Source organism: Hylobates moloch, unplaced genomic scaffold, assembly GCF_009828535.3.
Source record: "Hylobates moloch isolate HMO894 unplaced genomic scaffold, HMol_V3 SCAFFOLD_1, whole genome shotgun sequence".
Lineage (NCBI taxonomy): Eukaryota > Metazoa > Chordata > Mammalia > Primates > Hylobatidae > Hylobates > Hylobates moloch.
Genome location: NW_026652276.1, coordinates 136,734,688 through 136,761,248, shown reverse-complemented (window position 1 = coordinate 136,761,248; position 26,561 = coordinate 136,734,688). Strand labels below are relative to the sequence as shown.

At 39.2% G+C, this 26,561-nt stretch overlaps 1 protein-coding gene across 3 annotated transcripts in view; it reads right to left on the bottom strand.

Annotated features, from left to right (window-relative positions):
* The window catches only part of PDE1C (phosphodiesterase 1C), a 586,050-nt gene that overhangs the window by 470,793 nt on the left and 88,696 nt on the right, over nt 1–26,561 (bottom strand). For all 3 annotated transcript variants that reach the window (XM_032758380.2, XM_058445830.1, XM_032758382.2), the window contains exon 2: nt 24,653–24,703. In XM_032758380.2, coding sequence (XP_032614271.1) covers nt 24,653–24,703 — 51 coding nt within the window. The remainder of the gene's footprint in view (nt 1–24,652; nt 24,704–26,561) is intronic.

The following is a 26,561-nucleotide window of genomic DNA, read 5'->3' as shown; positions in this document are numbered from 1 at the left end:
TGAAGAGTTAATGGGTGCAGCACACCAACATGGCACATGTATACATATGTAACAAACCTGCACGTTATGCACATGTACCCTAAAATCTAAGTATAATAAAAAATAAAATAAAATAGACAACTTCTTGGCTGGGCGCAGTGGCTCATGCCTGTAATCCCAACACTTTCGGAGGCCAAGGCGAGTGGATCACCTGAGATCAGGAGTTCGAGACCAGCCTGACCAACGTGGAGAAACCCTGTCTCTACTAAAAATACAAAATTAGCTGGGCGTGGTGGCACATGCCTGTAATCCCAGCTACTCAGGAGGCTGAGGCAGGATAATCACTTGAACCCAGGAGGCAGAGGTTGTGGTGAGTCGAGATTGCGCCATTGCACTCCAGCCTGGGCAACAAGAGCGAAACTCCGTCCCAGGAAAAAAAAAACCAAAAAAAACAAACAAACAAACAAACAAAACTTCTTAATGCAGGAGAAATCGCTTGAACCGGGGAGGCAGAGGTTGCTGTGAGCCGAGATAGTGCCATTGCACTCCAGTCTGGGCAAAAAGAGCAAAACTCTGTCTCAAAAAAAAAAAAAAAAAATTCTTAATAGTAAAGCCAACTTGCATTAATCAGATAGTTTCTATTTGGTCACGTTATATTGTTACTAGAATATACTTACAGATTTGCACTGCCAGTAATTCTATTCCTCACCTTTGGTTTCCATTCTAGCCTTTAGTTTCTTCTTTTACGTTGTTTTTATCCCGGGAATAGTCTATTCCCCAATATTTGAATAAAATTGCCTATAAAACTCTTGGAATCCAAATTAATTTTAGCAAAGTAATTATTTCACAAAATTTTAAAAGTCTTTGTTATTGCTGCATTCATCTTACCTATTTCTTTTGGAATATTTTCCTTTACAATTGCCATTTTGCAGAGATATTCAAATTTGTTCGCATAAATTTATTTGCATCTTCTGTTTTAATCTTCATCTACATATTAATATTTTTGAGTATTTATTTGCTTAGTTTCTTCTCTGTCTACTTTCTAGAGCTCTTCTTTCCAATATGATGGTCATTAGTCACATGTGGTGATTTAAATTTGGAATAACTAAAATTTAATAAAATTAAAAATCCACTTCTTTAGTCTCACTAGCACATTTCAATGTTCAATAGACACATGACTAGTAGCTGCTGTATTGCATAGCACCAACAGAATTTTCCAACATTACAGCAAGTTTCACTGGACCTTGCTAGTCTAGAGATTTGTTAATTTCATTGCCTTTTTAAAGTGGTAGTTCTTGAATTTAGAAACTCTGCTGCTTTCCCATTTCTAGTTCATTTGTCTTTGCTTTTAGATTTGATATTTTCATTCCCCTACTTTCAATAGATTAGTCTTCCACTTTTTTCCCTAATTTGTTTTTTAAATCAGAGAATTTCTATCTATGGTTTTGGCTACATGTCACCCGTTTGACATGTCAACTTCTAAGAAGACCGCAATGGCAATGGTTATTTCCCAGAAGTTGTCTATTTTTGAAAACATATTTCCAATAGTTGTTTTTAGTGATGGTGTCGCCTAAACTTGTCTTCTTCCTTTCCTTACCTTTTTTATTTTCTAGGTAACAATATAGTCATTATATGGTTACATAATATGTCATTAATGTAATAATATTGCATATTATATGACTATAATATGGTAACTTTGTAATAGTATAGTCAGAGAGTATGTCCTACATAATCTGATCTTGATTTAATCTAATCTGATTTTTTGTCATCTAACTCACGGGAATTTTTGTAACTATTTCATGGGCACTAATTTAAAGAAAAAGACCATATCTAGCATAGCACGCAAGATGTATCCTATGGCTGGAATAAGGTGTAGCATTTTCACATCTTCATTGTGGACGGCATCCCTCCCTTATCAATAGAAAATTACTCATTTTGCAATTTGTTCCTTGAATTCTGCTTTTTAGAAAGTTGATCCTACCAGAGCTAGCTCCTTTTTATTTGTAATTACCTGAAACACTCTTGCCTATCATTTTTGGTTTTAGTTTTTCCTCTTGAAACAATATATAGCTGTAATGTGTTTTAATCCAGATTGGGAAACTATTATAATTTTCTTTTCTTTCTTTCCTTCTCTTTCTTTCTCTTTCTCTCTTTTATTTTTAGAGACAAGGTCTCACTATGTCACCCAGGCTGGCCTCCAACTCCTGGGCTCAAGCAATACTCCTGCCTCAGTCTCTCAAGTAGCTGGGATTACAGGTATATGCAGCCATGCCTGGCTGATAGTTATCTTTAAATTTAAAATTATATATTCTTATATTCTGTTTCTCTTATATTTTTATCAACATCAATAACTTAATAGTGTCCACTGACTCCTATCTGTCTGAGGTGATGAGATTACCTTTCCCATCTCTTTCTTTCCCTCTACTCACTTTTACTAACATCATGTGAATTTTTAGATATTTTGCTAAATTGTTATTTTAATATTAAGATGCTTCACTGTTAAGAATTATGATGGGGCCGGGCGCGGTGGCTCACGCTTGTAATCCCAGCACTTTGGGAGGCCGAGGCGGGCGGATCACGAGGTCAGGAGATCGAGACCACAGTGAAACCCCGTCTCTACTAAAAAATACAAAAAATTAGCCGGGCGCTACTCGGAGAGGCTGAGGCAGGAGAATGGCGTGAACCCGGGAGGTGGAGCTTGCAGTGAGCCGAGATTGCGCCACTGCACTCCAGCCTGGGCGACAGAGCGAGACTCATCTCAAAGAAAAAAAAAAAAGAATTATGATGGTATTTCACATAACATTGTTTTTTAATTTTATGTCCAATAAATATTTGGACTTAAAGATACATTTACCTGGTTTTGGTGCTCAATACTTCTTTAATGTAACAATTTATAATCTAGAGCAACACTGTTCAATGGAACAGATGCAAGCTACATATGTAATTTTAAATTGTCTAGTAGCTACATTCATTGAAGACAAACACAAATAATTTTGAAATTTTTAAGCCAATAAATCAAAAATCTGGTCATTTTAACATATAATCAATACAAAAAATATTAATGGAATTTTTATATTCTTTTACTTTTTCTCAAAATCCATTGTGTATTTTACACTTACTGCACGTCTCAGTTAGAACTAGCCACATTTCAAGTGCTTAATAGCCACATTATACAGGACAGCACAGTTCTACAGAATTTATTTTGATTGCTGTTTCAATTGGCTGAAGTATATCCTTGAAGAATTCTTTCCAAGAATGGCATGGTGGCTAATGAGATACACAAGAACAACAACTTAGGTATAGATTTATTGAATTTTCATTAAATTCAACATATTTCTCAGCTGTCTTATGCTATTTGCATGCTGTAGAAGAGAATTAGGAATAAAGTCTGATAGGTTTTTTTTCTTTGCAGGCAAACATTTTTCTTTATCTTTGTAATTCAAAAATGTTGCTAGTATATATGAAATTGGGGGGGGGGGGGGATTTTACCAAAAAAATTATTTCTCTTGAACACAGGGAGCCCTTTTAATCTGCAAACCCAGGTCTTACTTTCTTCTGTTCAGGCAAGCTGCCTTCAATTTTTTCTTTGCTGATTCTTTTCCAACTTTTCTCTCAGCATACATATGATTCATTTGTTTATGATGGTTCTTTCTTTTATGACCTCCTACTACCTTTTCTCATCATTTTCAATTTTCATCTATTTTCCAAGACAGTGTTTTCAAATTTAACTTCTAATCATTGATAAAAATTTTGTTGCTGTAATTTTTATATTTCAGTGAGGATTTTAATTCCTATGTCACATATTTTTATTTATCTCTAACTCTGAAAACACGTGTTTCTCTTCTTATGTCTTTCTGCTGCTATCTCACCAGGGCTACATCTTCTCATTTCTTTGGGGGAATGCAAAGTAGGATTTGCATTTCTCTTTGGGCTTCTATATTCAGAAGTCTACCTTTCTCCTAAGTCTTTAGGATGGTATTTTCTTTCCCTAGTTCTTCAGATTTCATTTGAAGTTTCATTTTAGATTTATCCCTAGTTTAATCATTCTGGAGTGCAAAAAAATCTCATACAGAGCTTGTTAATTTTCACAAGGCAAGGTATGTGTGTTACTCTAGATTTTATTCATCGTCTATTTAGGCACCATTTACTTGAGCTATCAGCAGAAAGAATCAAGAATAAGACTAACATTTGTACTCAAACAACTAGTTATCACAATAAGCAATGCATAACCCAAGCCTAAAGAGTTGGAAGTAAGAATGGGACTCAACCTGCTTCAAAGCAAAGCATTACATCTGTCCTTGTCCAACTGATGTGCACAGCCCTGAGATAATTTTCAAAGTCTATTTAGAAATTCATCTGGTGCAGTGGATCACTATATAGTGAGACCATCAATTCTAAGAGGAAAGGTCTCCATTACTCTTTGTCATACATAAAAAGAATGAATCTGTTCAGCAGAGTAACGATGTACAAAAAATTAAAGGGAGACTGTTTTGAAGAACTTCAACAGCATTCATTTAGTAGACTAATCAGAACAAAAGCTTATCCGTTAGCAGTGAAATACACTTGACAAACATTTTCTTCATGGTTAGTGTAAGTTGGATACTTGAGAATTAGAAGATAGCATTTGTTTTTAATTTTCTATAATTTATACTTCACTAATTCAGACAACTGCCTCCACCAAAATTAAGTGAAAATTTTTTAATGTGTAACTACCTTGAAGTATGCTAATGTCTGCAAAGCATGCAAAAATCCAAGTCTTACCATCTGTTGGATGATTCATTTGTAAATCTGCCTAGTATTCCTTTGGGAAGTTCCAGGGCTGATTTTTAACCTAATTATAAAAATTTGGTGGGAATGAATTCAGGGATATAGTACATACGAAGTGCTCTGAGCACTTGGAAGAGAGTGCCACGTTAATCTGAGACATGTTTAAATGGGATATGCACCGCAATAAAAAATAAAAGCGTTTGAAAGTAATTGAAGATTTAGGGTTTTTATCAAGAGTTCCAGAAAAAATAGAGGCTTTAGGGTAATATATAGATCACAGAAAATAATTTTTTCTACTTTTTGCCCAAACTAGCCTTTGCTGATAATAAAGACACTAAACTCCTATGGGAAAGAACTGTGGCTTACTCATTTTTATACCCCCGCACCCAGAATGTCCTTTCAAGGTTAACTTTCGTATCTACTTCTAAGATGTCTTCTTCTGAGGCTATAGAAACCACATTAAAAGCTTAGCTGAACATCTCATCAGCCTTGTCTTTCTTCCACCTGCTTCAATTATATCATGCATGGGCTTTCTTTGGTTTCTGACCCAACTGGCTTCACATCTTCACCTCCTTTCTTATTAGATTGCTCTATTGGATTAGGGAACCTAGCTTCATAAAATGTACTGACCTGGAAATCAGGCAATTATTTCACGGGTTTCAAGAATTGCAGCTGCAAATGTAAGAATTTCAATAGGGCCCCCAAAACTACACAGCTGAAGAGGGAGGTGTTCATAGCTTAGTCTATAGGATGATGTTCTCTGGACTTGCACATTTCACAGCCTACAAAACTGTATGTGTTCACCCTGGGCTTCAGTCCATGGCTTAGCCACGGCCTAATGCACACCAAGGCAGGAACTGTAGCACCACCTTGGTCTACCTGCCTGTCCAGGGGAGGTGTGCTGGACATAGTGCTTGGCACACTATTGAGTTGGTGCTCCATAAGTATTCGTTGAAAAGCAGGCATCACAGGAACTTATGACTGATAAATTATGTGGTCTTGTAAATTAATAATGCATCTGAATTCTGTCTAGTAGAGTAACTGAGTATGAATCTCTAAGAACTTTCAGGGGATGAGTGGATTTTCCCTCCTAGTTTGGAGTTGGCCCAGATCTTGAATCTTTTCATTCACTCTGCTTTCAGTCCAATTAAACAAACATTTATTGAACACCTACGATACACTGACTGGTGGGGCAGTTTCTGCTTTCAAGGAACTCAGAATCTAGTGGGGAGACAGCCATTAAAGACATACTTAGGATACAGTGTGAAGCAAGCAATACTATAACCGTGTAGAAATATATAGATGTCAAATAAAGGAGAAAGTGATTAATTTTATCCTGGGGAGTCAGGCCAGGCTTTGTAGAAGAGGTGGTCTATGATCAAAGTTTTGAGAAATGAGTGGGTTTGTTTGGTGATCAGCAGAGGGAGAGGATTTTCCATGCAGAAGGGACAGCATATGCAAGGCATGGAGAAGTGAAATATCCTGGGAGAGCAACTAGTTAAATTTTTCTGGGACTTAAATGGTGATTTACTGCATGACAGAGGAGGTCAGCTTGAAGGAGCTTATGCGGTATTCCAAGGGCTTTGACTTTATTCTGCAGGCTGTGAGAAGTCAGTGAAGATGTTTTTAAATTAAATTCTTTTAATCACTCCCTCTTTTGAGAGAATTGTAAATTTGTAAATTCACATGCAGTTGTAAGAAATAATATGGTGACTCCCTTTACTGTTTATGAAGTTCCCCCAATGGTGACATTTTGTAACACCATAGTACAAGATCACAACCAGAATGTTGACACTGATGCAGGCAATTTACAAACATTTCCATCACCACAAAGATCCCTCATGTTATCCTGTTATAGCCTTACTCATTTTCCTTCCACCCTACCCCCTTTTAACCCCCGACAGTCACTAGTCTGTTCTCTATCTTTATAGTTGTGTCATCTCGAGAATGTTATACAAATAGACTCACACAGTATGTAACCTTAGGGGATTGGTTTTTTTCACTCACCGTAATTCTCTGAAGAGTCATCCAGGTTGTTGCATGGATCAGTAGCTCATTCCTCTTTCTTGCTGAGTAATAGTCCAGCACAGTTTGTTTAACCATTCATCTGTTAGAATACATCTGGGTTGCTTCCAATTTTTGGCTACTACGGAAAAAGCTGCTATAAGCATTCATGTAGGTTTTTGTGTTAATATAAGTCTTCATTTTTCTGGGATAAATGCCCAAGAGTGCAATTGCTGGTCGTATGGTAGTTGTATGTTTAGCTTTTTAAGATACTACCAAGTTACTTTTCAGAATGGCTGTATCACCAACCATGTATGAGTAATTCAGTTTCTCTGCACCCTCAGCATTTGGAGTGATCACCATTTTTATTTTAGCTGTTCGGGTAGGTGTGTAGTGGTATCTCATTGTGGTTTTAATTTGCATTTCATTCTTCATGCGTTTAATTTGCATTTTCCCTTTTCATATCTTTTCATGTGTTTATTTGCCATCTGTATATTTTCTCTGGTGAGATGTCTATTCATGTTCTTTGACCATATTCAAAATGCGTTGTTTGCTTTTTACTGTTGAATTTTGAGAATTCTTTACACATTCCAGATACCAGTCCTTTGTTGTATATGTGGTTTGCAAATATTTTATCCCACCTTGTAGAATGTCTTTTTATCCTAACAAAATCTTTCACAGAACATCAATTTTTAATGTTGATGAAGCCCAATTTATCAATTTTTACTTTTATAGATCATATTTTTTGTGTGTCAAGTCCATTTTTCCTAGTCATAAGTCCCAAAGATTTTCTGTTTTTTTCTATAAGCTTTACAGTTTTATATTTAGGCCCATGATCTATTTTGAATTATTTTTTGTTTAATGTGTAAGACAGGTCAAGGTTCATATTTTTGTTTACAGATGTCCAACACTGAAGCACAATTTGTTGAAAAGGTCATATTTCCTCCATTGAATTGCTTTTTCATCTCTGTCAAAAATCAGTTCAGCATATTTTTGTGGATTCATTTCTGGGTTTTCTATTCTATTGCATTAATTTGTGAGTCTATGCTTTCACCAATACCACTCATCTTAATCACTGTAGTTATATATTAAGCCTTGAAATCGAGTAGATAGACTCCTCACACTTTTTTTTTCTTTTTAAAAATGGTTTAACTGTTCTACTTCCTATGATTTTCTGTATAAATTTTAGAACACTCTTATCTATACCTATAAAAAATCTTGCTGGGATCTTGATAGAGATTATGTTAAATCTGCATATAATTATAGGGAGAATTGACATATTTGCTATGTTTCATCTTCCAATCCATGAACACAGTATGCATCTCCACTTATTTAGATGCTATTTGATTTCTTTCATGGGCACTGCATAGTTTTCAGCATACAAGTCTTATACATACAAGTTTTGTTAGATTTACATCTACATATTTCACCTTGTTATATGTTGTAAATATTTTATTTTTATACAGGAATACAATTGATTTTGTATGTTTATCTTACATACTGTGACCTTGCTAGAACTCATTTATTAGTTCTAGAAATTTTGTTAATTAGCTTCCTTGGGATTTTCTATGTAAATAACCATGTTATCTGCAAAAGGGACAATTTTACTTCTGTCTTTTTTATCTGTATGTTTTTAAATTTTTCTTTTCATCCCTTATTACACTGGCTAGAGCTTTCAACACTATGTTGGATAGGAGTGGTGTAACTGAACATTCTTGCCTTGTTCTCATTTTTAAAGAAAAGCATCTGTTTTTGCCCTTAAATATAAAGTTAGTTGAAGGTTTTTGTAGATGTTCCTTATCAAGTTGAAGAAATTCCCCTAAATTATTATTTTTCTGAGAGTTTCTATCATGAATGAATGTTGAATGCTGTCAAATATTTTTGTGCATCAATCGATATGATCATGTAATTTTTCTTCTTTAGCCTATTAACATAGTGGATTATACTGATTGATTTTAGAATAGTGAATGATACTTGCATCCATAGAATTAACCCCACTTGGTTGTGTGGCATAGACTTTGTTTTATATATTATTGAATTCCATTTGTGAAAATTTTGTTAAAGGTTTTTGCATCTATATTAATGAGATATTGGTCTGTAATTTTTCTCTTTTTGTACTGTCTTTCTCGGTTTTGGCATCAAGACTGCTAGCTTCATACATGAATTGAGAAATATTCCCTTCTCTTCTATTTTCTGGAAGAGATTATGTAGAATTGTTGTTAATTTTTCATTAGAAATTTGGTAGAATATTTGAGTCACACCATGTAGACCTAGAGATTGCAGTGGGCGGCAGTTTTTTATTACACACTAAACTTTCTTAATATAGAGTTATAAGGCTATTCAAATTATCTACTTCACATTGGATGAGTTTTGGTAGTTTATGTGTTTTTTTGTTTTTTCTTTTGAGACGGAGTCTGACTCTGTTGCCCAGGCTGGAGTGCAGTGGCGTGCTGTCCACTCACTGCAAGCTCCACCTCCCAGGTTCACTCCATACTCCTGCCTCAGCCTCCCGAGTAGCTGGGACTACAGGTGCCTGCCACCACACCCGGCTAATTTTTTTGTATTTTTAGTAGAGATGGGGTTTCACCATGTTCACCAGGATGGTCTCGATCTCCTGACTTCGTGATCCACCCGCCTCGGCCTCCCAAAGTGCTGGGATTACAGGCATGAGCCAGGTCAGTGGTTCGTGTTTTTTAAGAAAATAGCCTATTTCATCTAAGTCATCAAATATATCTGTGTAGCACTGTTCACAGTATTCCCTTATTATCCTTTTGATATCTGCATGGTCTGTGGTGATATCCCCTGTTTTATTCCTGATATTCATAATTTGTGTCTTGTGTTCAATCTATTGTTGAGAAAGATGTGTTGAAGTCTCCAATTATAATTGTAGGTTTTTCTATTTCTCATTTTAGGTCTAACAGATTCTACTTTACATATTTTGCAACTATATTGTTTGGTGCATAAATATATAGGATTGCTATGTCTTCCTTGTAGGCTGACCCTTTTATTATTATATAATGTCTCTCTCTGCCTCTACATTTTCTTCATTCTGAAGTCTACATTATCTGATGTTAATATAGCCACTACAGGTTTCCTTCAATTAATGTTTGCATGAGCTGTCAACCTGTCTATATAGTCATATGTGAAGTGAGTTTTTAATAGCACATAGTTGGGTCATGTTTTTTAACCCACTCTGCCAATCTCTGTCTTTTAATTACTATATTTAGACCATTTACATTTAATGTAATTATTGATACGTCAGGGCTTACATCTGCTATTTTATTTTTTGTGTCCTATTTGTCCTCTTTGTTTTTCATTTATCTAGTTTATTTTTCCTGCCTTCCTGTGGCTTACTTGAACCTTTTTCAGAATTCCACTTTACCTATTGTGTATCTCTTTGCATCATTTTCTCAATAGTTGTACTAGATATTACACTATATATATATATATAAAAATAACTTACCAAAGTCTTCTGACGTTATCATTTTGGAAGTGTAAGTAAAATGTGGAAACCTTACCTCCCTTTACATCCCTTTAATTTCTCCTCTTTGATATAATTGTACTAAATATTTCCTATACATACATTTAGAACATTATTAAATAGTGCTAATATTTTTGCTTCAACCATCAAACATAACTTAGAAAACTCAAGAGGAGAAGGAAACATTATTGGATTTAGTCACATTGTTGCTTACTGTGTTCTTTCTTCCTTTCTGATGTCCCAAGGTTCCTTCTCTTATTGTTTTCTTTTAGTTTAGAGAACTTTCTTTAGATATTCTTTTAGAGTAGGCCTGCCGGCAACAAATTCTTAGTTTTCCTTCATTTTATAATGTCTTTATTTCCCCTCCATTTCTGAGGAATATTTTTGCTGATTAGAGGGGATTCTAGGTTGACAGTTCTACCCTTTTGGCATTTGAAAAGTATTGTGCCTCCATGGCTTCTGATCAGAAATCTGTTCTCATTCAAATTGTGTTTTCCCTATAAGTAAGATGTCTCTTTTCTCTGGCTGCTTTCAAGATTTCTCTTGAGATTTTAGAAGTTTAATTATGAGGCCGGGTTCAGTGGCTTATGCCTGTAATCCCAGCACTTTGGGAGGACAGCTTGAGCCCAGGAGTTCAAAACCAGCCTGGGCAACATAGTGAGACCCTGTCTCAAATTTTTAAAAATAAAATAATAATAATAATAATGAATCTTGGCATGGGTTTCTTCAGGTTTATCCTGTTTGAACTGACTTTCTCTGGCACAGATCAAGCAAAGGAATAAGGTGCACTACCTTATTATGCCAGATGGAGGTAGAAGTTCAAGTTCCCTACTGGGCTTCCATTGCTCCATTGACACCTGAGGAAGGATGTAGCTTTGTTATCGCTGGGAAGGGGTGAGAGTTTCAGCTCCCCACATGGTCTCTACTGACACTGTGTATGGAATGACCTCATTATCATTATACAATGCTATAGTCCTGATTCTCCTCTAGGCCTCCCCTGACACTCAGCCCAGCAGGGAGGAAGAGGGATGCTTGGTTACTGTCAGTTAGAAGTGGCAGTCTAGGTCCCCACATATTCTCCACTGACATCATGATGGGAGGAAGGCTGGTTTAGATGAAGGGGCCAGCTCTCTGTTTAACTTTTTCTGATGCCACCCCAGCAAGGGTGTTGAGATACCTTGTTACGGCTTTGTGAGGGTGGACATCCAGGTTTCCCAGCAAGCCTTTTTTGGAATGGGTGAGGATGGGGCCACAGCTTTTTCTGTGATGTTTGGAGGGAGTAGAGTGTTTATATATCTAAAAGTTTTCTGTCTTGCTAGGCTTCTCCTTTCCTGGTCCTTAGGTAGAGAGTAGAGTTATGTTAGGGCTCTTTTTTGTGGGTACCTGTTGTCATTTCCAGGTTTTTATCTTTTTCAGCTTGAAGTCTATGGTATATGATAAAAAAGAAAACTCAGGGAACTCATCACCATGTTGTTTCTTGGGTCCCAAGTCTTCTAGTCACTCTTTCTTCTTCTTTTTGCCTTCATAGTTATTCTTTTGTTTATTTTGTATATAACATCCAGGGGTTTTGGTTGTAATTCATAGGAAAAATAGGAAAATGTATGTCTATTTTATCTTCCTAGAATGTGTGTGAAGGCTTTTAAGAGGGAGAATGACATGGTCAGATTTATCTTTTAAAAGATTGCTCTGGCAGGGAGGAGAATTGATTTCACAGAGGAAGATGGAGACTCAGTGGAATCTATTACATAAGGAATGTTAAGGATTTAAAATAAAGTTGTGTCCATGAGAATAAAGTAGAATGATCTGAATAAGACAATTCAGGAGTCAGGATGAGTGGAATTTGGTGACTGATGAGGGAGAATAGAGATGCATATATGATTTGTAGGTTTTCAGTTAATATTGCCTAATAAATAGGATGGCACCAATTCAGTTAGAAAACACAGGAGTAGGAACTTCTATAGGGATGAGGAGAAATTATGAGTCCAGTTTGGGAACTAACACTTTAGGGGTTTCTATTTTCTTCTACTTTTGGTTAATAAATAAGTTTGGCAGTTTTTGTGTGATGACAATTTTCCATCTTAAGTATGCTTCCTTCAACTAGAAATTCAGAGAATGGGATGCTACCCCTTTTCTTAAAATCTAGCTCTCCAAATAAGATATACGAGTGGGCAATAAGCATATTAAAATATGCTAAACATTATTAGTCATTAGAGAAATACAAATCTAAGCCATAATATATCAATATTTCACACACATTAGGATTAAATTTATTTGAATAACCATACCATGTGTAGAGGAGGATTTAGAGAAATTGGAACCCTCATACATTGTGAACAGAAATATAAAAGAGTATAATAACTTTGGATAACAGTCTGCAAGTTCCTCAAAATGTTGAACTTAGAGTTACCATATAATCCAGCAATTCCACTCATAGGTATATAAGCAAGCTAAACAAAAACATATACACACTTTTTAAAATAATATACAAATATCCATAGCAACATTATTCACAATAGCCAAAAATTAGAGACAACCCAAATGTCCATCAACTGAGGAAAGGAAAAATAAAATGTATATCCATTCTAGAGAATATTGTTCTGCAATATAAAGGAATGATTTGCTTATACATGTTACAATGTGGATGAACCTTGAAGACGTTATGCTAAATCAAAAACATAGCTGGTCACAATAGACCAAATATTGTATGACTTCATTTATATAAAATGGCCAGAATAGGCAAATCTATAAGAAAAGAAGTATTTAAATAGCTTCCTAGGACTGTGAGCATGGATCTCAGATGGAAAGTAACTATTGGGCACAGGACTTCTTTTTGGAGTGACAAAAATTATCTGAAATTAGATTATGGTGATGGTGGCACAACTCCATAAACATACTAAAAATCACTGAATTATGCCCTTTAAATGGTAAGCTTTAAAATAATGTGAATTATATTTCAATAAAGCCATTTTTATTTTTTAAAACTAAATAGCAGCAATCATCTTAATAATTCATTTTAATTTTTAATTGTGAATTACATAAATAATGGTTAGTCCTTTTATCCTATGTTCATTCTTCTTTCTGGATTCAACAGTCTTCCTGAGGTATATCTTTTAGCAGTTATCTCAGGAAGGACGTGTATGATAAATTCTCTCAGAATGAGTTTGCCTGAAAGATGTCTTTATTTTGCCCTCATTCTTAAATGATATTTATCTCAGTTTAAAATTTCAGGTCAACAGTATTCTTCCCTCATCTCTATACAAATATTATTCAATTTGACTTCTGGCTTCTAAATAGACTATTGGGAAGTCTGCAGTCAGTCTAATAATTAATCTATGATAGATACATCAGTTATGATTAGTTATGTCTGAATAACAGAAACTCAAAATTCCAGTAGATTAAATGAAATAAAAGCTTATATCTCTGTTATATAAAAATTAGAGATAGAAGTTTATATCTCTGTTGAGTGAGATGTAAGCCTTTCAGAACTGATATAGCAGCTCTCTTTCACAAAATCTTTAGATTACCACTCTACCAACTCTTGGGTTTGAGCATTATCATTGTGGTCCAAGATGGCAGCTAGAGCGCTAAGCATTACATTTGTGTCCTAGGCAGCAGGATGAAAAAGGGATAAAAAAGAAAGGGGACAAAGACTATACAAAAGCCTCAAGAAAGTTTCCAGAAATCTTCCTTTGGCAGTTCTGCTTACATTCTATCGACCAGAACTTAGTTACATGGTCACACCTAGCTTTAACTGTTTTTGGATATGGGGACATAGGCCCAGCTAAAAACTGAAGTTCCTTTAACATAGAAAAAACAAAACTCAGCCAGGAGTGGTGGTTCACGCCTATATCCCAGCACTTTGGGAGGCCAAGGTGGGCAGATCACTTGAGGTCAGGAGTTCGAGACCAGCCTGGCCAACGTGGTGAAACCCTGTCTCTACTAAAAAAAAAAAATACAAAAATTAGCTGGGCATGGTGGCGCATGCCTGTAGTCCCAGCTACTCGGGAGGCTGAGGCAGGAGAATGGCTTAAACCCAGGAAGCAGAGGTTGCAGTGAGCCAAGATCGCGCCACTGCACTCCAGCCTGGGTGACAAGAGCAAAACTACCAAAAATAAAAATTAAAAAAAAAACAACACTAAACTCGTAGTCTCAGACACAGTAGGTAACCTGTCTTTTCAATTATCTTTGGTGTTGGCTCATCATCTATCATGTTCTGCAGTTTCATTATAATGTATCTGCCAATAGATTTTTATTTTTCTGTTTGAAACTAGGTACAATTCGTCAGTCTGAGGATTCATATCACTAGTCAATCCTGAAAAATTCTCAGCCACTAGATCTTCAGTTACTATTTTGTCCATATTCTCTCTGGTCTTTCATTCTGACCTCCTACTAAATGTGGGCTGGCCCTTCTCATTCTGTCTTCCATAGTGTTTGACCATTCTTCTATATCCACCATTTCTCTGTGCTACATTTTGGATAGTCTCCTCAGATATATCTTTCTTCTGGTTCATTATTTCTCCTTTTAGTCCTATTGAACACAGTTGGTAAACTGTGTTTGGGTTTTGTTTTTTTGGGGTTTTATGCTATATTTTACATTTCTTGAAGTTCTACAGATTATCTTTAAGATTTTCCATTTTTTTCCAACGTCTTGTTCCTTTCTTAGAGTTTCAATCTTCTGTCATTTTTAAATAGACCTAGTCTTTCTTTTTTCCAGTTTGTCATTATACCACAAGTTGAACATCCCTAATCCAGAAAATTGAAATCCAAAATGCTCCAAAATTCAAGGCTTTTTGAGCACCACCATGACACCACAAGTGGGAATTTCACATCTGACCTCACATGACAGGTCGCAGTTCAATGATGATTTAATGTACACAAACTTTGTTTCACGCATGAAATTATTTAAAATACTGTATAATGTTACCTTCAGGCTATGTGTTTAAGATATATATGAAACGCAAATGAATTTTGTGTTTAGCCCTAGGCCCCATCCCCAAGATATCCCATTATGTACCCACAAATATTCCAAAGTCAGAAACAAACTCAAAATCCAAAACATTTCTGGTCCCAGGCATTTTGGGTAAAGGATACTCGACCTGCATCTCAAGTTCTTAGGCTCTAATTATCTGTGTTCACTGACTCTTGCTCATCATGGAGGACTGTTGCCTCTTATAGGTTTTTTGTTTTATTTTGTTTTTAATTTTGACTGTGAGCTCATACTTAGTTGGTCTTGTTTTCTCCATCAGAGTATCTTATGACTTAGGTTGTATTTCAAAAGATTTTTCATTTGATTCTGCCATTAGTAACCCAGAACTAACGTTTGTTAATTTCTTAGGCTCAAAGGGTTCCTGGACCCTTCAGGTAGTTTCAATTGCCCAGGGAAGACTTTTCCTCAAGAGCCAGAAAAGCCAAGCAAGTTACCTTATTACCCCTCTATGCTAATGGGCGCATTTTGTTTTCTTGATCTCTCTTTTATTGAAGATGTAGCCCTTGTTTCAACTACCTATTGATGCATAACAGATCACACCAAACTTGTGGCTTCCAACAACAACAACTATCTATTTTGCTCACAAACTTGTACTTTGGGAAGCGCTCAGAGATGGGCTTTCCACAGGGTCTCCGTTTCCTCACAGCATTATGACAGTGCTCTAAGAACAAGTATCCCAACAGGCAGCAGGTGGAAGCTGTCTCTTTTGATAATCTAACTTTGCAAGTCACATCATATCATCTCTGCCACATTTACAGGCCACCCAGACACAAGGGAAGAAAACAGAGGCCTCGCCATCTCAGTGGGAGGCTTGTCAGCATCACATTGCAAGAAGAGCATGTGGGATGGGAGATATAGTTACAAATATTTTTGGAAAACACAATCTGCCATATGTTTTAAGAGTCCGAGTTAGGCAGAAGTTTCAGATCCAACTTCCCTACCCTGCATAGCCCAAGGTCTTATCTCCTTTCCCCATGTAGATATTAAAACATGTGTTACTAGATTACATGGATTTAACAGCACCACCCCTATGCAGCATAGCTGCAAAATCTGCACACATGTTAACAGCTTACCATACTGATATTAAATTCCTCCTTCATTGCTGGCACCTGTGGGGTTCCCTTTCTTCACTGCAAGTTTAACTATGCATTTAAAAGTATTTTTAAAACATTTCACTCAGCATTTCTATGTGCTTGTAAAAAATGAGAAGGTTTTCAGGTTATCCTCGTCTGTCTCTTGCAGAAACCTAAAACTTCATCTTAACTTTATTCAAAGGAGTATACATTGAGAGGTTAGAGGAGGAGGTGCTTGGAGTGCAACAGCCAAGCCATGTCTTCCTTTCCCTTCCTGGGGTCACATTACACACAAAAAAATTCTATTCATATTTTTCAATTATGTAACCATGTACACACGTAGCAAGGGTAAATATTTGCTATTATCTCAATAGGTGGTACCGCAATTCCCATTAAGGAAGCAGAAACTGGTCTGCACTTGGGTAAAAATAAGTTGAAAGGAGTAGAACGTGAGATGCTGAGGACAAGGGTGTGAGCAGATCCACCAAAACTAGAGATAGTCAAGCTGCTGCTCTCCATGAGAGATCCCAGGAGTGGCTTTGATTCCTAAAAGGGAGGTGGAAATAAAGGGTAAAGAATGGAGGAGAGTGAGGATAAAAGGATGTACAGTGGTAGGCCAAGAGCGGCATGGGCAAAGGAGTCTTCAAAATTTTTATTGGTGGTAGAATGACTGAATGGACTGTTGAAAATCAAACTGAATTTAAATGGTCTGCCTGCAATTGCAGTGCATATTGTGGATCTCTCTTGTTCATCCCTTCTTAATCTTCAGTCAAGCTCTGCTTTGAACAACGCCTTTGGTTACTCTCCAGAAAAAGGAGGAGGAGCTTCGAAGCATATCTGAGACTATGTCCGAGCAATAGGAAGATAGCCAGAAGCAAACAGAGGAAAGCAATCGACAGAGGTAGGAAATCAGGGTCAGAAGACCACCACCATGCCAGGTACTCATGGAAGCATCGGGGAGTGCCCTGAACTTCCAAATGTCAGCACACAACAGCAATGTAAGCCTCTTCACCTAGATCTCAATGGACTGGGAGTTCCAGCTGACATCTGGGTTACACGTATCATCCACAAACTCCTAGAAGCTACTTACGGTATCATCAGCCAGTCCACTGGTGGACCACTGGCTAACATATTAGGGACCTAGGGATATGTCTTTGGATATATTTCAAAGACTCTATCAAGCACATTCAAAAAGAGAAGGCAGAGTGAGTCTCAGTGTCCTGCTCCCTACCCCCATACACATGCCAGTCCATCACTCTGACCACGACCATCAGTGCTTTCCAGGACATGGTGAACATTCCTTCACTGGATGGGCTCCTGCAGAGAGCTCATGACCCCATGACAGGGATGTCATACAAGGGATTTGAGCTTTAGACAGAGTGGTGAGCACTGGACTGGATCATTTGTAAACTCTACTCTAACTTGAAATCTTTCAAATACCAGTGAATACATCTGTTGACTGAACCAAGCTGATCTGCTTGCCTGATAACAACTGTGTTGCATGAAAGGGGTGGAGAAAGGGGGTAAGATAAAGTGGTGAAGCCCCCTTGTGGGCAAGCAGAGAAATTTTGGGTCAACACAACTTGGGGTCTAACTGTGGCTCTGAAACACGGATGTGTCACAGGTCACTGGGGGAGCTGGGAGAGGATGATTATAAGTGTAGGTAAGAAGCTAGTGGCCAGCCGTCTTGTGTTCTCGTCTTGCGTTGCTTGCGTGGTTGATTGGTTGGTTGGTTTTTGTGGTATGAAAACTTAACATGAGAGCTACCCTCTTAATGTATTTTAAAGTGCACAATACCATATTGTTAACTACAGGGATTGTGTTGTACAGCAGATCTCTACATCTTATTCATGTTACATAATGGAAACTTTATACCCACAGAGCAACAACTTCTGGTTTGCTCCTCCCACACCCAGCTCCCAGCAAACACCATCCAATTCTGCGTTTCTATTAGTTTGACTATTTTTTCTTGCCATAGCACCGTAAATGTACCTGATCTCGTCTGTCCTGGATCCCTTATATGGTTCTGTCTCAAACGTAGTACATGCCCCTGAGAACACTGAAAGCCCAGCCACCAGCCACAGTCCCCCACTCATGGCATTTCTCAGTTGTTCCTCCTACTTATTTCTTCTTCTTCTTTTTGTCTTCATCCATCCCCAGTTCAAGCTCCCTTCTTTTGTCACCAACCCTCCTAGCTATAACAACTGGTCTAGTAAAGTTCCCTGGCTGAACTCTAGCGCTGTCTCGGACATGATTTTGAGTTCCCCCTGGGGCTCCACATGTGGCATCACCATGTCATAGGTGCTATTTCAACCAAACCCAGCGCTCACCCCACTGCACATGTCTGCCTCCCATTTCCCACCTCTGCCGCGGGAAGGGGATCATTCACCCAGCACAAAAATACGAAGGGCCTCCCCTTGCTTCACTTCCCCATCCAGCTCTTTCACAGGTAAATCTATTCCCCAAAATACCTGGATTTTTAATTAATCTCTATTTTCTTATTGCTTTTGATACCACTATAGTAGTCCCCCATTATCCGAGGGGGTACATTCTAACAACTGCCTGAAACCAGGGATGGTGCCTAACATGATTGCTGTTAATCAGAACACGATTCTGTTCATGTCTACCATCCTCAAATTTAATAACACTTCCATCTTAACTAAGCACTTATCCTGTCCTGTGGCCATAACTTTTGTAGCTTTAGTGTAACAACAAAACTAGCACAAATTTCTGTTTCCTTCTTTCCAGTTTCACAGATAGAAAATTCGCTCTCCCTGTGGATCTCAGCAACCTTGGCATACAATTTTTTTTCTTTTTTTTTTCTTTATTAGGTCAAGAACTTTCACCTTTTCACTTAAAGGAAGCCCTTGATGGCTTCTCCGTGGTGTATCCGAATTGCCAGCATCAGTACTCTTGCACTTTTTACTAAGTGCACTTAGAAATTGCACTTAGGCAATTACTAAATAAAATAAGGGTGATTTGAATACAAGCCTGGCAATCTGATAAACAAGAGGGCTCCTAAGTCACTAACCTGTGGGTAGCATCTACACATGGATCCACTGGACAAAGGGAGGATTAACATCATGGGTGGGGCAGAGTGAGATTTCATTTCGCTATTCAGAGCAGCACTCAAATCAAAACTTGTGAATTGTTTATTCCTGGAATTTTCCATTTCACATTTTCAGACCGCTGTTAACCACAAGTAACAAAACTGGGAAAGTGAAACCGCAGATAAGGGAAGACTTTTGTATTTTCTTCTCCACGATTGCTCATCTTGGGGGAGAAATTAGTCCTCCCTCAGGGAAGCAATCAGAACTCCAGCATAGAGCTGCCCAGCCACAAGAGCTTTGTGGGCACTGTCTCCCTCTCTCGGGCTCCTCCAATGCCTTGGACTCCTGACAGAAGCTCTGTCCAATGCACTGAATGCGGCGTATTTTACATCTTCTAGAGGAGAGAGATGCTACCAAAATCTGGGCTTTTTCTGCCACACTGTGGCTATGTCTGAGCACTACATGTGGCCTTCATTCCCTTACATGTGGTATTGGGAGTTTTTTTCAATGAAGATTATAAGTTACCTTCTTTACCTATTACCCCATTCAAACCCTCAAGCCTCAGCTGATGCTCATCTCCTCCAGAAGAGCTCCCTTGAATTCACCTCCACGCCAGGCTGGCTGAGGCGTCCCCGTTCTGACTCTCCCAGCTCCTCCTACCAATCGCTAGCATTTCCTTCCACATGCTGTATTGTAGCAGTCACTTCTGTCTCCCTGATTAGATTGCGAACTCTTTGAAGACAAACCAACTCACCTGTGTTATCTCCAGGGCTCACAAAAGAACAGAAAAGTCTTCAATAAGTATATATGAAATTAAAGAAAAAAGGGAAGAAGAGAGGGGAGGAAGGCTGAAAACTCAGGGTAATAACAACCACCCACACTTATTGTGCACTTGTGGTATACAGTCCCTGTGCTTCATATAATGGATTCCAGGGTATCAGGGCCAATATCCACCTCTGCTGCCCCAGCTTCCTCCAATTGCAGGGTCCATGTCTGTCCTGTCAGGGGCCTCCTCGACTCTAGTCCTTCACATGGTCCATGACCAACATCTGTTTCGATGTTCAGTGATCACATCATATGTTTTTAAGCATTTTAACATTCACCCTTGCATGTGATCATCCACAACAACTTGGAAATAAGTTATAGTATTGAGAGGTGAATCCGGCTGGGCTTCTGGGTTGGGTGGGGACTTGGAGAACTTTTCTGTCTAGCTAAAGGATTGTAAATGCACCAATCAGTGCTCTGTGTCTGGCTAAAGGTTTGTAAATGCACCAATCAGCACTCTGTAAAACGGACCAATCAGCATTCTGTAAAACGGACCAATCAGCACTCTGTAAAATGGACCAATCAGAGCTCTGTAAATGGATCAATCAGCAGGATGTGGGTGGGGCCAAATAAGACAATAAAAGCAGGCCACCCGGACTGGCAGCTGTAAGCCCTTTGGGTCAGCTTGCCTGGTGTGGAAGGCTTGTTCTTTTCTTCTTTGCAGTGAATCTTGATGCTGCTGGCTCTTTGGGTCTGAACTACGTTTATGAACTGTAACACTCATTGCAAAAGTCTGCAGTTTCACTCCTGAAGCCAGCAAGACCACAAGCACCCCAGAGGAAAACAACTCTGGACATGCCACATTTAAGAGCTATTACACTCACTGGGAAGGTCTGCAGCTTCACTCCTGAAGTCAGCAAGATCGTGAACCCATCAGAATGAAGAAACTCCGGACACATCTGAACATCTTAAGGAACGTACTTTGGACACAAATCTTTAAGAACTGTTAACACTCACCACGAGGGTCCGTGGCTTCATTTCTGAAGTCAGCAAGACCAAGAACCCCGTGGAAGGAACCAATTATGGACACAGTACTGTCCTAGGATCGAGGAGAGGAAAATGTGCTCTTAGAGGGGTTAAGTTACCTGCCCAAGGTAGCATAGAATTCTTAATTCTGTACACAGAATTGAAAGCCAGGCTTGACCCCAAGAGCTTACATCAGGGTTTCTGCGGACTCTCCCACTAGCATGTAGGAGACCATTGAGGACAAATTCTGGGGGGAATTGGGGAGCGTGTACGCTGGTAATGGGACAGCTCACTGATGCTAGGAGGAAGAGGAGCAGAGGGAACAGAGCAGAAAGGGGACAGTTTTTGCAGTCTTCATTCAATCAGCGTTCTATGCCAGGTGCGTTTTATGCCAGGTACGGTCTACCAGATAGGGCCCATGGGCTCAAGGAGCTGACCAATAGGGAGACTGACAGATGCATAAAAGGGATCTCCAGGTAGGAGGGCTTTTAGGGCCTGGCGCTGGAGGGCACCTTCACCGGCATCCCAGAGAGCTGGGCTAGCAAGGGACCCCACGGCCAGCTGACTTCATCCCAGAAGTCCCCAATGTCAGAAGCCCCAGCCACAGTGGGTTCCAGGAGGTCCTCACCAAGTTGAGTCCTGGACCTGAGCTGGGGAGATCAGCTGTTCCCCACACTGCCTTGGTGCCTACAATGCAGTACCCATGTGGGGTGCCCACCATGCAGTACCCACATGAGGTGTTCTGGCTCCCCCTGCCCATTGCAGAGCATGGCAGTGCCTACACCCCGTGGCTGTCACCCCGGGACAGCTGGCCTTGTGATGGATGCCATTCTCAAACCATCTGCTGGTTGGAAGCTGGTGTGCCTGCATTCACACAGCACTGATGTCAAAGCATCCAGTCAAGGTCATTCTCAACTCCTCACGCTCCTGGACACTGTCATTCTCCCAGCATTTGTGAGGGGAAGAGATGATCTCAGCTTCCTTTGAGTTCCCCTCCCTCCTCTCTAACCCCCACTTCTAGGAGAATGACTTCCCCATGTTACTGTATGTGCCCACGGTTGCTACGCAGATGCTCTAATTGAAGTCAGGTTGATCGGAAGCCACTGCTTGAGCCTGCAATGATGGGGCGGGGGTGGTGAAGGGGCCTGGTAGATCCAGAGTCTCACAGGAATCACTCCACAACATCCACCACCATAAGCAGCCCTTCCCCAGTCCCCACTCCCAGATCTCTGCTGACCCCTAGAGGTTCCAGCCATCACAGCAGAGGCCCTGGCCGCCTCCTCCCCTCCGCCATCCCCTTCGTGCCTGATTCTATGCTGGCCAATGCACACTGTCAAGGCTTTCTGTCTTGTTGGATGCAAAAATTAGAGAATGTTGCAGTACTTCATCTTCCAATCTCAAAAAAAAAAAAAAATCTATCATCCAAATCCTCCCAATCTTTTCAGACTGAACTCTTCCTTCACACCACACAATGAAGATCAGTTTCAAGGTCATAAAGTGAAGTGAGCATCGATCGGACATTGCTACATTAAAAATAATTTTTTTGCCTTCCTAAAAGTCACCTAATCTTTCCCTCTCCAGTATTGACTACAAAAAGACTTAGTAGCTCACGTGCCATCTGACTTTTTCCAGGGTATTGCAATTAACTCAGGGGATTTTTCTTTCTCCTTTTTTTTCCCTATATCAGTCTAACCTAATTGGTTTGCCACTAATTACTTGTTTCCTATACAGATAGGTGTTCATCATGTCCTCACTTGTCTCAAGCTAATAAGCTTTCAAGGACACATCATCCTTTCAACCCAGTATACAGTTGAGAAGTTCACACAAGAAGTTACCTTCCTTTCTCTGCGAAGGGACTAATTGCCTCAACTCTCATGCAAGGACCCCCCTCAACCTTCGTCTGTCTTGTGGTGAGCCTCGGGGACTCCCATGGGGGAAGGGACACCCAGCACAGCCGTCACAGTGTGGTTGGGTCACAATTCCAGCTTATTTGCCTGACGACTGCTCAGGAGATGAAGAAAAAAATGGGATAAAAGCATATTCTTCAACCTCATTGAGCTGTGGGATGAAATATCCCTTTTGGAAATAATGATTCCAGGTAGGAGGGCAGTGAGGAATGGGGCTCATGAGAAGCGAGTGTTTTATTACACAATTTCTAAAATATGAGCACTTCATGCTCTTTTATTATCGTACATTATTACAGTTCTATAAAAATCATTTCTAGGAAATCAATCCCAATGTTTCAAAGCCTTCCAGAAAGAGCTGGGAGGCAGAGTTTAGAAGCAGCCCTGTAAGTAGAGAAATTATACTTTCAGCTTTACGTAATAAGATTTACTATGGCACTGTCCACACTCAGACCTAGTCAACCCTGCATGAGGAATGCAGTGACTGGGGATTTGTAGAGTTCCTCCCAGGCCACAATTTCAAAAGACAGCGACATTTTTGACTGACCTGGAAAAGAAGTCAGATGGCACGTGAGCTACTAAGTCTTTCTGTAGTCAGTACTAGAGAGGGAAAGATTAGGTGACTTTTAGGAAGGCAAAAAAAAAAAAAAAATTAATGTAGCAGTGTCCAGTTTTGAACATTTTCCAGGTGAGAAAACAGAGGCCCAGATAGTGTGAGTGAAATTACTTTGAGTGAAAGCCAGTGAGGCAGCGATAAATCCGTTTCTATTTACAGTTCTACCATTTCTCCACCTGGTGCATAGTGGGTTTGGGGAGCATCTCCACTCCACCCTGATCCGTCTCTAGTATCTCCGTTCCCTTCTTTGGAATCTAGGTTTTCGTTCCAGGGAGTGCATTAACTTGCTGGATAATTTGCTGATCACACCGGTATAGAAACCATTGAGAGGCTTTAGACTCCTACTCTCTCATAGCGATCAAGACCTGGAGACAAAGGAGTCACGGGAAGCCCCATGGCCTAACCACAGCCCTAGGAATATCCCCCAATGCCTAAGGAAACCCATTCAATCCATCTGAGCTTCAAAATGTCACCAAACTGAGGAAAAGCCAGTGGAGTAAGTCCATAAGTCCACTTTGAATGGCGGTGATGCCTTCATAGCTAGAAGCATTTCATGTACCTCTCCTCACTTTATCTTCATAAAAAGGATAGTCCTAGCACAGCACTTCTCAAACTGTAATGTGAACAGGCATCCCCTGTAGATTTGTTAAAATACAGATTCTGACTCAATAGGTCTGAAGGGGTGGTGGGGGGACTAAGGCTCCATGTATCTAAAAAGCCACCAGGTGATGTCGATTCTGCTGCTCTAAGGACCATACTTGGAATAGCAAAGGCTTAGAGCACAATTTGGAAACTACAGTTCTAAGGATGGAAAAGGCAGTAACAATGAGTAGCTCACCAGCCTGGGCTCAAGTGGGATGTTAACCAGATGATGACATTTCCTACATTACTATTTTATTAACACCTGACAGGATTGAAGAGCTATACCGCATAGGGGAAAGATCTCTGGAGAAGATTTTCCGACGGAGACCAGGAAAGGAGTGAAACAAGATTTACTCACGAGAGAAGCGGGCCAGTGGTCTGGCATTCTTGTCTCCAGCTTCATTTGCAACTGGAAAAAAAAATAACAGAGGATGCAATTTAAAATAAAGCATATGTGTCCACCAACTATGCCCCAATACAGCCAATCCCCTGGATGCTTTGACATCAGGCTGTATTTAAGTCTTTGTAAGTGAATGAAAGCAACTTTACTCCCTCTGTATCTATATTTCCAAGGCTGCCCTCAACACCTAAATAAGGTCAAATGTCTCAATCATTTTGATTAGAATATTTGGATGAAGCTAGAGAGGATCTCAACAACATCCTGTTTAGTACTCCTAAAGAAGTTAATTGGCTTGCATCCACTTAGTAAGAGGCATGCGCACCAGATTCCAAGCTAGTGGACGTCTTTTGGCTCCAAGAGTCCTCCAACAGTGCTGTCTGTCAACACGTAAATGCACCCCAAGCATCGAAATGAGTCTGGTTTCCTAGGATCCATAGGGGCAAAGCTGGGGCAGGAATTTCGGAAGATAAATAAAAAGCTGGTTTATGTTCAGAAAGATATTAAATTCAGATGCTAACAAACCAGGAAGTTCATCAATAAAATTGTTCAGAAAACTGCCCTAGAAACCTTACCCCTAAATCTTCTCAGCAGGGCAGGCTACCTCCTATGAAAAGTCTCCATATAACTTATCATTGGATAGAGTCATATTTAATGTCCCTTATAACTTATGAACCCATTTTATTGGGTAAAAGAGATTGGTTGTTAAGAGGAAACACAAGTTTCACTCACTTTAAATACCATGGTTCATGCCCATAAACATTATACCTTGGTTGTTGTATGTATACATAGCAGACAGACATGGGAATTTGTGATCTACTTGAATAAACACCCAAAGCAATCAACAAGAAACACCTGTTCATTCTAGTTGAGAAAAAAGCATTCAATGCATCGACAGAATAAAGGAGATTGCTAACATCATCATGAATATATGAAAAGTTGCAGCAGAAGGACAAAACCAATACAGTAACTACTTTCTAAACTTATTATATCATTTTACAAAGAATGAAAGAAGCCGAAAAATTTATTCCGCCCTCTCACAAAGGTAAGCATTTTAAAATTTACTACATTTGGGCAATTTTTAAAAAATTAATGGATTCCATCTCAGTATATTTTGTTTTTCTGGCATTAGCTTTGCCTCACCATCTCCACTCTATTACTAATAAGGGCAATTACTAATTTGGGCAATTTTTAAAAAATTAATAGATTCCATCTTAGTATCTTTTGTTTTTCTGGCATTAGCTTTGCCTTATCTGCACTATTACTAATAAGATGTTATATAAAGATGACCAGCAGGGGGCGGCAATAATTCATCCAGCTCCCATCGTCTGTCACACCACAGCATTTCAAAAAAAGAAACGGGCCTGGCGCGGGTGGCTCACGCCTGTAGTCTGGGCACTTTGGGAGGCTGAGGCGGTCGGATCACGAGGTCAGGAGACCAGCCTGCCCAACATGGTGAAACCCAATTACTCTACTAAAAATACGAAAAATTAGCGGGGCGTGGTGGTGGGCACTTGTAATCCCAGCTATTCGGGAGGCTGAGGCAGGAGAATCATTTGAACCTGGGAGGTGGAAGTTGCAGTGAGCCGAGATTGTGCCACTGCACTCCAGCCTGGGCGACAAAAGCAAAACTCTATCTCAAAAAAAAAAAAAAAAAGAAAGAAAGAAATGAAATAATTACTACATTCTGCACCAAATACATTTTAAAAGAAAAGATTTCCAATTCAAAAAAAGATCCAGGAGTTCTAAGAGCAATGGCTATTCTTGCTGTCTTCTAAAATGTTTTGTAGAACCACCACATGAATATAAATAATTCACATTCATATTCCTGCCTCCGCTCAGAGCTACATCCAAAGTATTTCAGAACAAT